The sequence below is a fragment of the Solanum verrucosum genome, unplaced genomic scaffold, assembly GCF_900185275.1.
Source record: "Solanum verrucosum unplaced genomic scaffold, falcon-dt-bn FXZP01000013.1, whole genome shotgun sequence".
NCBI classification, from domain to species: domain Eukaryota; kingdom Viridiplantae; phylum Streptophyta; class Magnoliopsida; order Solanales; family Solanaceae; genus Solanum; species Solanum verrucosum.
The window spans coordinates 106,859-118,960 of record NW_026020061.1 but is presented as its reverse complement, the minus strand read 5'-3'; the positions used below and the strand labels follow the sequence as shown (position 1 = coordinate 118,960).

General features: G+C 35.0%; 2 protein-coding genes across 2 annotated transcripts; one reads left to right on the top strand and one right to left on the bottom strand.

The window, feature by feature from the left end:
* On the top strand, window positions 1-3,919 carry LOC125823387 (laccase-4-like). The gene is made up of 6 exons (XM_049502769.1): window positions 1-201; window positions 724-875; window positions 949-1,193; window positions 1,409-1,537; window positions 1,949-2,878; window positions 3,678-3,919. Exons 1-6 carry the CDS (start codon window positions 115-117, stop codon window positions 3,806-3,808), a joined length of 1,674 nt encoding a protein of 557 aa, XP_049358726.1. The 5' UTR covers window positions 1-114; the 3' UTR covers window positions 3,809-3,919.
* A 1,005-nt stretch (window positions 3,920-4,924) lies between these two features.
* On the bottom strand, window positions 4,925-10,925 carry LOC125823388 (sulfoquinovosyl transferase SQD2-like). Its single transcript, XM_049502770.1, has 11 exons — window positions 10,447-10,925; window positions 9,111-9,177; window positions 8,635-8,705; window positions 8,332-8,449; window positions 8,125-8,198; window positions 7,873-7,928; window positions 7,697-7,780; window positions 7,406-7,493; window positions 7,231-7,308; window positions 7,068-7,124; window positions 4,925-5,563 (listed from the first exon to the last, which is right to left on the bottom strand). The coding sequence occupies exons 1-11, from the start codon at window positions 10,770-10,772 to the stop codon at window positions 5,074-5,076; spliced, it is 1,509 nt and encodes a 502-aa protein (XP_049358727.1). The 5' UTR covers window positions 10,773-10,925; the 3' UTR covers window positions 4,925-5,073.
* Between the last annotated feature and the right edge of the window lie 1,177 nt (window positions 10,926-12,102).

Genomic DNA, 12,102 nt, shown 5'->3' with positions numbered 1-12,102 from the left:
AGAATGCAACAATTCTATAACACATTTTTAGAACTTAAATGCAAAAGAGATTTGTAGAAAGTACATACACAAACTCAAAAACACACACACACACACACTAAGGCCAAAAAAAAAATGGAGTCAAATTGGCTTCGCATTTTTGTCCTCTTGGCTTTTTGCTTCTTTCCAGTTTTCGGCATTACTCGTCATTACAAGTTCAATGTAAGTACTACGTTTCAATTTATTTATCTTACTTACTTTTCACACGACATGCATAAGATCACAACATTAAAAGGACGTTTGGTACGTTATTCTACATATTATTAGGTTAAGATTACAATAATCAAAGGTTTATTTCTTTACTTTCTTAAACTATGTGTCAAGTCAAAACCAGACAAACGAATTGAAATGAGTGGAGTATTCATTTTGGTTTTCTCTTAATTGAAAAGATTACAATAAGCCAATTTTCTATTAATAATGAACAAGTAATATATTTGAATTTCTCTTATATGAAGTTACAATGTTTTTGAAATATATTGGTTGTGTATAACTTGTAGATATCTAAGTTATTTTTTAGTTTTTTCATACCTGATACCACTATATAGATGAAGTGTTCAACAGCCTTTTATTAAGACTAAAAAATCTTTAACATGAATAAGTACAAGTAAGGTGGGCTAGATCGATATCAAGTCCTATAGTTTTTTTTTTTTTGCTTTTTTTTTCTTATATTTATTGGTGTTCTAGGTGGTAATGAGGAACATGAGTTGTCTATGTTCAAGCAAGCCTATTGTCACTGTTAATGGAAGGTTTCCAGGACCTACAATTTATGCTAGAGAAGATGATAGAGTACTAATCAAAGTTGTTAACCATGTCAAATATAATGTCTCTATCCATTGGTAAGTTCATTAATTTTATACGTACGATTCTCAGTCATCAAATTTAAATTCTGAATTCGTATCTGATTAACAGGCATGGTATTCGACAACTTAGAACTGGTTGGGCAGATGGACCAGCATATATCACACAATGTCCAATTCAACCAGGGAAAAATTATGTATACAATTTCACAATTACTGCCCAAAGGGGTACATTATTTTGGCATGCACATATTTTTTGGCTAAGAGCTACAGTCCATGGTGCAATTGTCATTTTGCCTAAACGTGGTGTACCGTATCCATTCCCTAAACCTAACCATGAAGCTGTGGTTGTTTTAGGTAAACATATTTAATACTAATCTATATACTTGTTAGAAACTATATTCTTACTCTTCTTTGTATTTCCGAGGGTCTTTCATAAACTAAGGCAAATAAAGAGTCTTATTCGCCCTTTCAGTATATTATTTCACTTGATTGGATATATATCTAGCTAATTAAGACGATGTCTTTCGTTGAAAAATTATATAATGATTTTTTTTAATGATGTAATGTAGGTGAATGGTGGAAATCTGATACTGAAGCTGTGGTTAATGAAGCTCTAAATTCAGGATTAGCCCCTAATGTTTCTGATGCTCACACAATTAATGGTCATCCTGGACCTGTTTCCAATTGTCCGTCTCAAGGTAATACTTCCAGATTACTCCGTTTTAATTTATATGACATTATTTGACCAGACATGAAATTATATAAAGCCAAAAAAAAAAGAGCTTTTATTTCGTCACATATAAAAATTTATGGTCATTTTTATAGATATCAACATATATCAATATTTAAGCAAAATGAGAGGTTTAAAATAAGTCTTCAACTATAAAAATATGTTATTTTTCTCGAACAGGCTATAAAGGAAAGAGTGTCATATGCCTTATACAAATAGCTTGTGTTCAGTTCAAATTTTATGTGAACTTTTCTCTCATGACTCACAATATGTACTTTTCATACCGTTTTAGCTTTGGAAATTAGTCAAATTCATAACTGTCGTCTCAGTAAGCACAAAATATCACATAAATTTGATTGTTGGACCATATTATATGCAGGTGGATACAGATTAAGTGTTGCTCCTGGAAAAACATACATGTTACGAGTGATCAATGCAGCACTCAACGATGAACTTTTTTTCAAAATTGCTGATCACAAAATGACAGTAGTCGAAGTCGATGCTAGTTACGTTAAACCCTTCAAAACAGACACAATTTTAATATCCCCTGGCCAGACAACAAATGTCATACTCACTGCTGATCAAAATTTCGGAAAATACATGGTGGTTACTTCTCCCTTCATGGATTCACCAATCACGGTCGACAACGTGACAGCTACCGCCACGTTGCATTACACCGGGGCACTCTCCAGTGCCCCGATGACCCTCACTAGTGCCCCGCCACAAAACGCGACATCAGTCGCTAACAACTTTATCAACTCTCTTAAAAGCCTTAATTCGAAAAAATACCCGGCTAAAGTACCGAAAAAAGTAGATCATTCGTTACTTTTCACAGTTGGGCTCGGGATTAACCCGTGCCCAACTTGTATACTGGCTAATGGAAGCCGGATTGTTTCTAGTATAAATAATGTTACGTTCGTTATGCCAAAGACCGCGCTTTTACAAGCGCATTTCTTTGGCATAAAAAACGTTTTCACGATGGATTTTCCAGGAAATCCGCCGTTCGTTTTCAACTATACGAGTACATTACCGCCGCCAAGTTTGGCTACGATGAGCGGAACCAAACTCTACCGTCTGCGTTATAACGAGACGGTACAGTTGGTTTTGCAGGATACTGGAATTATAGCTCCTGAGAATCATCCGATTCATTTGCATGGTTTTAATTTTTTTGCAGTGGGTAAAGGTTTAGGGAATTTTAATCCAAAAACGGATACGAAGAATTTTAATCTTATGGATCCTGTTGAAAGGAATACGATTGGAGTTCCCTCTGGAGGATGGGTGGCTATAAGATTCCGCGCTGATAATCCAGGTATGTTCTGCTTACTTTTTGTGTTTCTCGAGTTTAATTTCTATGCACTAATGTTATAGGACGAACTGAAATTAGTTACGAACTTTGTTATTAACCTGAGATTATATTGCTGATAGCTAATAAACTTTTTTGATAATCCATCACCATAATTTGTCTTGTCACTACTTTTTTATTTAAGTAGTACTCCTTTGTCCCAACGTGACAATTTACTTTTTTTTTTTCTTTAGAGTTAAACTATTTGATTTTTGACTAATATTTTTAGATGATATTTTTTTGTCATGGGAAATTTACAACTTATAGTATTTTTTATATAGTTTTTAAATATTTTAATTCAATTTTATAATTTTGAAATAATTTAATCTAATTAATTCTGAAAATTAGTCAAGTTGATGCTTGAAAAGTGAAACGTGACAACTGTATTAAAACAGATCGTAATAATATAAATGCATTTATACATTCAGGCCACTTATAATATAGCGGTATGTTAGTTTTTGACTATGGAATTATTTTTACTTTTTTCCGGAGTTGAACTCCCAAACACATTTGCCCATAAAATTTTAGAATTCAATTCAACTTAAAGTTGAATTTGAGAATTTTCAAAATTTAAAAACAACAAAAATGTGTTCACTTTTTTCACTCCAGATTTTACTCATATAAACTTTAAATTGTAGTCATGGTCAAACACAACTGTCCAATTTTCAAATATCATTTTTTCAGTTTAAAAGCAGTTTTTATCAAATTTTATAATGAAACATGATCAAACACCCATTCAATTTTGATCCGGGTGATAATATTGCAGGAGTTTGGTTTATGCATTGCCATCTAGAGATACACACAACATGGGGATTGAAGATGGCATTCCTTGTAGATAATGGAAAGGGTCCAAATGAGTCACTTTTGCCACCTCCAAAGGATCTTCCAAAATGCTAAAATAACAAAAAAAAACCTCTAAAGGAGTACAGCAAAAGCTGCACCATGCAATGAGGAAAAACAAGAATAGAGAGTCAACAAACAGTATATTCATTTTCTTGAGTGGAAAAAAAAAGGGGAATTTTGCTCAAGAAAACCTCAATAATTATACAGATGTATTTGTGTTGTATACAAATTTTTGTTGTTGTTGTTGTTGTTCAAGGAAGTTTGAGAAATGGATTGTTTCTTTCTGATTTGTTTGTACACACACTAAGGGGTAACTTGTATTCATTTTTAAATTTTTTTTCATATATATATCTGCTTTAAACATGTTGCGTCTGAAGTTAGGCTTGACAAACAGACAAAAAATTGTTGGACTTTAAATCATGTTGTTAGTATGACTGAAGTTCAAGTAAAAATAACTGAACTTCAATATATGTGTTTGAATCTCATATATTGTGTATGAAATTCGACTTTCTTAAAACTAACGTCAATCATACCACACCTCTTGATTGGTTTTTTCTTTTCTTTGTTGTTTCTCGACCTTGAGTTGTAATGGAAGATTGCTAAGGACGTAGGGGAAGAGGAAATTACAAGGTGGATATTCGAACCTTTATCAATAAGGTGAAAATTCAGATAGTTAACTGAGTTAAATCATCTCTTCATTTCTAATGGCTCCATTTATTTTACACGTGATTATAGCAAACAAAACTCCTTGTCAAATTCTGTCTTTTGATCTTTTACCTTTGTCCATTCTACTATCCATGGAAAAAGCTCATCTCTGTACAATGCCATATCCATACTGTGAATAACTTGGATAAAGATTCTTGTCATGCCAAAGATTAACCCTTTGGGGAAACATATTAATTGATCGAACACCGATAATATGTATAAATCACTCACATATTCTTCTGAATTATATGCATCCGCGAGATTAAATTGGAAAACAGTAGATATATGCAAGAACATATGCAAAATTTTACAAAAGATGTCGTCTTGTAGGTGAGTTTTGTATGAAACTGGTGCAATTGATCTTCCATTAGTATATAAATCAACAAATTCCCATACTTGTGGAATTAATTACATGTACATTGATTGAATTGAATACTTAAACAGCACAATAGGCAAGGTATTTTTGGTCAATACTGCAAATCTACTATAACTCCAGCAGCAGACTATATTTGCTGGCTAATATTTTACAATCTTCATCTAGATGTAAGCAATAATTAAGTACCTTCCTAAGCACAAAAACTATGTTTTTACAATAAATCTGAGAAATGTATCACCTAAAGGACTTCGGGTGCCTGGAGCCTACGCTTGAACAGCCATTGAAATGGTCTCGACAACTGTGCTCTCTTCTTCCTCCAGAACCAAATGGCTGCATTGTACTGCTCATTACGAATTTTTCTTGTGGCAGCCCTCCAATCAAACTTCTCCATTTCTGTACGTGCAGCCCGACCAATAGTTTCTCTCAATTCAGCATTGTACAGAAGTGGCTCCAGTTTGCTCAAGCAGTCGTCAATATCCCCAGGATTATACAAATATCCAGTTTTTCCCTGCTGATCATCAGAAATGATATCTGGAATTCCTCCAGCACGGGCAGCCAAAACAGGAAGTCCTGATGACATGGCCTCCAAAACAACGAATCCAAGTGTCTCTGACTCTGAAGGCATAACGAATATATCTCCACTGGCATATGCCTGAGAAAGTTCCTCTCCTAGTAACATACCTGTGAACACTACAGGCATGCCAGAGAACATTTTCTCCAATTCCTCCCTATAACAAGTGATGAAATGAATAATTTGTAGCTCAATCTTTTATAAGAATGAAAAATTACATGTCTCATGTTAAGCATACAAGCTATTAACAACAACATACCCAGTGTAATCCAACAAGTGGGGTCTAGGGAGGGTGGTGTGTATGCAGCCTTATAAGGATGCGTTCTATCAAAACAGGAATTTTTTATATATACCAATGCATTCTGATGTGCACATTCTCAACCGATAGCATTTTAGAGTAGATTCTTCTCACACCCCAATCATGTCCCTTCGATATGAGGGCTAGTCATCTGAAGACAATTTTACTTCCAACCAACATTTTTACTTCTAAGAGTTTCAGATAGTTTTACTTCCAACAAATATTTTTAATTCTATGATTTCTATGTCCAAGTCAGGGAGCACCTTTTTCGTTGAAAATTCCTCGTTCCCTTTTGTGTGAATGGCAGATTTCAATGATGAAGAGAAAACTCTTATACTCTTCATTTGAAAGGGGATGGACATCTTATTGTGAGTGGTTAAGGAGGAACCTTTTCATAGAGGAGAGTGATAGGGCGGTTAAAGCAAGCTTGAAAACAAAAGGAGATGTCATTCATTCATAGAAGAAAAAAATGGTCTCTCTCACTCATATTATACGGTTGTATCACTCGGCCCATTAGCTCCAAATGACCAATGTCCCAATCTTGTGGTTGTGGATCAAATCCAGTAGTTCTTGCCAAAGTAGAAAGTTTAATCTCGAGAAAGGATAGCTAATAAAATTTGACTTTTAAGACACCTCGAATTCCTAGGTTACAGTGTGCATTATGCCATCAGGTATAATAGAATAAACTGAAGAATCAAAAATTCCAAGTTTGTCTACGAAGAGGGAATATATAACACGCTAGTTTATAAGAATATATACACAGAGATATCTTGTCAACATAATAAATAACTCCAAGACTAATGATGGCAATGCATCACATATCTGCTGCAAATGGGAATGAAGTCAATAATTAGGGCACATATTGGCATGCTAACAGATAATTAACTACCGTCCATGTTCAACTAGCTAGCATTAACCAAATGACTGATAATGCAATGCAGTTCACTGTTCACTAAGTAATCTGTACCATCTAACAGGTAACAAATGAAATGGTAATGCTTAGCTAAGCGAAATTCTACCAATAATTCAGCAACTCCTACACAACATATAAATGGCATTATTGTTTTAAGTTCATCTTCTTTAGTAAAAAATTACCTGCTAAAGTAAAGTCGATAAAAGTTCAGTGGGATTATCATGTAGCATAGTGAAATACAACTAGTGTCTAGTCATGACTCCTTCCACACGAGATCCTCACTGATAATTTTTTATCATAGACTTGATTATCAGAAGAGGGAGAGAAAAGGAGACAAGACAGCTTATTGTGCATGATACTATATATCAAATATCTTTTACAGTGAAGTACAGGTAAATGATCCTGGAAAAGTTCTGAAAGTCAAAAGGTAAAATCGCTACTGCAACTCACCTATATGGCCCATCTCCAATAAATGCTATGCGAGCTTCGGGAAGTCTATCCATTAACCTGTTCCAAAGTCATTTTGAAATGCCATGTGCAAGTTACACCTTCATTCACTTCATAGCCAAAAATGCAAGTCTTATCCTTTCTCATTAACAAAGAGAGGCAATACCTTTTGAGAAAATCCAAATTCTTCTCGACTCCAAGTCGTCCAACATGGACTATCAATGGTTTATCAGGTTCCCCGTCACTGATCATGAAAAGTAACAGGAGAAAGGAAAAATAATTATCAGTACACATTAAGGTTGCTTATATAGTGAAAAAAATCTTCAGCAGGAAGCTCCCACCTCAGTCTTAGCCGCATTTCATGAGACCGATACCGGGGGTGGAAGCTCTCAGAATCAACACCCTTATTCCACAGACGTATTTTGTTAGCTGACAAATAGGAAAAGAGAGGAACAGTCAACAGCTCTGAGCAGAGCTTTAGCAGCAAAAAGAAGCCAACAGGAGTTCGCATCTAAGACCAACAAACACTGTTTTGACCGAACAGAGAAGATAATATTGTTTTAAACTTAAATTGCTAATTGGTAAAGTTCATGCCGTAGTGTAAGTAACAAGTACACCTGTCGGTCGTTTACCTGCTGTCACCCTATAAGCTTTCAGATCCTTCGCAATAGCAGCAGATGGCACCAATGTAAGATCAGCAGCTCTATGTAGAAACTCTGGTAAGCAGCAGTTATGTCTTAATTAGTAAACAGAGCTGGAGACCTGAGAGAGAATAGATACTGCAGAAGATAATGCTCTGCTCACATACTTATAATCATCCACATAGGTTGCACCAACCAACTGAAGGTATATCTAGGTATGTATCTGCAAAATAAGGGGCAGGATCAGTGTAGAGCCCTTAATGAATATAGAATGTAAGAAGAAGCTTCAGAAACTCATTCTCTATGTTATTCATCAGGAAGATCAACAGAGAAAATGTTTTGGCTTCTTGAATCATGTAATTTACAGAACCTATCAAATGTTCTGATCTGGAGACAAGATATTCAAAAATGTGACTTACACAGGCACATGCGTGTGATAAGACATCACTATCGGAACACATAACAGTTTTGCAATGATAAGAGCACCAAATACCTAACAATAGGATAAAGATTATCTCTGTCAGCAAGCTGGGGAAAAAATTAGAACAACCTTAAGCTCCTTGAAGCTACAAGACGAACATCACTGCACCACTTAAAGGAGGAACAAAAAGAAACTGAAAACTCACCATTATACCAGGAGATGATGCATGTATGATGTCGGGCTTGAATCGTGCTACTTCTGAAATTATTCTAGGGCTGAGAGCTAGTGACAGGGGAACCTTCTGGTACAAGGGGCAAGGGAAACTGAAAATGAAGAAAGAAAAATGTTTCTTTAACTAACTAGCCAATTACCATACATGGAGAATATTTCATAGTCATGCACCCTCAAACGTCACTGATTTTTTTGCTGATATTGCAACAGATAGAATTGAGTGAATTCATTGAGTAACTTTGAAAAAGAATATACGAAAGGAAGTAGAATCTGCAACCTTCTTGATCCAATCAACTTTGCTCCATAAAACTCTTGAGGTACCCCTTCATGTGTTGTCACAACCATAACCTGTACCCCAAAATTAACAGAGGAGTATAAGTGGCCAACATCAGATGTAAACTTCAATTCTTAGCCACTGTAGGAACTCACTCAACAGTCCAGCTGAACAATGCTAAGAAGTAATACAGTTAGTCCCTATGAACTAAATGACTGTTAGAATAACTGTTTCTAGGTAAGTGCAGACAAAATATATCAAGATTGCTTGAAATTAGTTTAGGGGAACAGAACTAGTAGAGGTCAAGATTATGAACTCCTGATTGGCAAATAGCATCCTGAGAGAATTTGAAATGAATAATCAGCTCAAACATATCAATTTTGTGGGTAGACACATGGTATAGCAGTAAATTCAGAAGGCCAAAAGAACACCAACATGCTATCAGTTATCAACAACACTCTTGTCAGCAACGAGTATACCTCATCCCCCATTTCACGGAGATATCTTATAAAATTCTGGAACCGGTTCTTATAGCCAGATACATACCTGCACATTTCACAAAGGAAAATGGTGGTTATGTCAGAGTGTAAACTCAATTGAGCATGAATTTCGTTCTTCTGGAAATGTCAATCTTTATTCTCTAAAATTACTGATCAGAGCTGATCCATAATTCACCATATAAGGCATCGGAGTCCCCAGCTGAGAACATATCCGACTCCCAAAATTAAAGGGTGAAGGCAATGTCACTTCTAAGTGGCACTGAGTAATAAAGACAGCAAAATGTAATAGAAGTGGGTATTCTGCTGAAGTGTATCTGCAGTTGAAAGGCATCTGATTGGACAGAGCAATATTTATTTTTCCAGATTGATATTCATTGACTTCCAAAATACTATGAGGAGCCATTAAAGAAAGAATGCAGAGATAACATAGATTGAAATGCAGCTCAAGAAAAGAAAAATAAAAAGAAAAATTTAGGTTTCAATGCTGAAGTGGTATCAGTGCAGCAAAACAAGTTTTGAGATGGTGATTGACCATGCACATTGCTATAACTAACAAACATGCGGCTGCCCTTCAATAGCTACATTTGTTAGAAATCATAGTTCCTTCCCTTAGGTCTAGGCTAAGCCTTAACATAAGTCCTTCCTTACAGGCTATTCAAGATCTATTGGCTCCAATACTCATGTCTTACACATGAGAGATTTGTTCCAAAAGCATATGTGGATAGATAGCTGATCAAGTCTACATTTCCATACAATGGAGAAAAAAGAGGTTCATATCAAAATTCTTATGCTAAGAATCATTATCTACTACACAATTCTAGCACATAGCGGAAGATAGAAGACCAAACAAACAACATATTAGGAAAGTCAGCAAAAGTTCCTTAAAAATCTCACCACGAATGATCAAAATCACACAGATGAGAGATTCAATATATGAGACCACTGAAGTAATAAAACTTGACATGAACAAAATTCACATACACTGAAATACTGTTGCAAATTAACAGATTATAAAAGATATGCTGCAAAAATTCTCAATAACACATTGCCATTTTCATTATAGACGAAACAAATGATTAGTTATCATCAGACATCAGTTCTATCTGTCAGTATATGAATAGTGAGAAGTAAGTCACAGAAGCTCAGAAGGGTTGAAGAAGAAATTAAACCTATTGGATCACTCAGAAGTCAACTCAACTAACAGAAAGAGCATAGCAGTAACAGAACCAAAGTTTAGTAATTGACTCCAACAATTTGCAGTTAAGACACAAATTATAAGACTATAAAGGGGAAAAAATTCACAAAAATCACTCACGAAAAAGGAGAAGGCTCAACAAAGATAGCAATACGTCTAGGCTTCGAAGTCATTTCAGATTCAATCGAAGGAGGAGGACCCTCTTCCTCTTCTTCCCTATACTCTTTAACTTTCATGTTGCTAGCTGCAATTAAGGGTCTTTTCTTGAAGGGTCTTTCCCTAAATCTCCTTTCACACTGCAAAAAATTAACTTTTGTGCAAATTAAGCTAATGGGGTTTGTTCTTGAAGTAGAAAAGTGAGAAAAATCATGAAAACTTGAAGGTACTGAAACAAAAGAAGAAGAAGAGGAGATAACAGGATTTATAAACAGAGAAGAGGCAGCCATGGTGAGTTATTTGGATAATGATGTTAAATATATTTGAATTTGATTAGCTCAGAGAGCAGAGAAGTGTGGAATTTGAAAGATAGAGAGAAATTGAGGAGCCGGGACTCCGGCAATGGATATTCTTATTTACAGTATGGAATAATTGGAGAGTATATGCCACAAGTTTCACAAGAGTATATTATGGAGTCATTCTCATATTATTGACACATTTGGATGTTGCTGCGATGTGCAACATTTTTCTTGTATGTTTTTCTTTTCTGAGGGTATTTCGAAAATCGTCTCTTCATCTCATGCCATGAGGTAGTGGTTAGGGTTTACGTATACTTTATTCTTTTCAGACCTCATTTTGTGGGATTTCACTAGTTATATTATTGTTATTTTATTTTTTGAGTTTTAGATGTTTTTAATACAAGAAATAGTTTAGTTAAATGTATCACTACTTGACCTCCACCTACTCGAGTGGATATGTTCGGTTGCTTGTTAGGGAGTGAATTATTCATAATTCAAAGTAGTATGTCATGTTTGATAGTATTTTATTTGTTCGGTATAAATTCAACATAACGAACTATGGTATTTGGCTCTTCGTTCACAATCTCACTTAAAATAAACGTGGTGGAGCCAAATTTTTCAAAGGGTTCAAATTTTGTAAAGTAAACACACTTCAACCCTGCACATGAATAATTATTGTATCATTAATATTAACAAGGGTTCAATGACACTTTCTTGTTGTCTGTCAGCTTAGTTCGACTAGACTCGATCCATTCGTTTCAAAAATTTATATCGCTCAACTCGTTTTCAGTCAAAACTCAACCCAATCCAACTCGATTTCTATCAAAATTCGACCCAATTCATCTCGATTAGATTAAATTTTGATAAAGTTTGACTCAAGTCTATTCAAACTTTATCAAATTTGTACATAACATGTAACTTTGTACATACCCCTTCCTATGCAAAAACACTAGTCGACTGCACCCCAAATTACCTTCTATTGTTCTTTTTCTATTAACAAAAAAATGAAATCTCTCTCAATTAGTCATAACAGGATAAGTTGCGCGAACACTTCACTTTTGATGTCGCACCCATGTCGGATTCTCCAAGAATACACAACTTTTGGCGAATCTGCCACGTACCCCTTGATATTTTTGAAGAATCCGAGCAACATAGATAGCAGGCTAGCAGCATATTTTGAATTCAAAACAGACTCATAATTAGTTAGTAAAAGTAGAAGTTTGACTACATTTTGCAACAAAGGAAACAAACAGTTCTAGTCTATATGTGGTTATCCAACAAAGTTGCATTAAATAGCATTTATACATATTAGTTGGACACC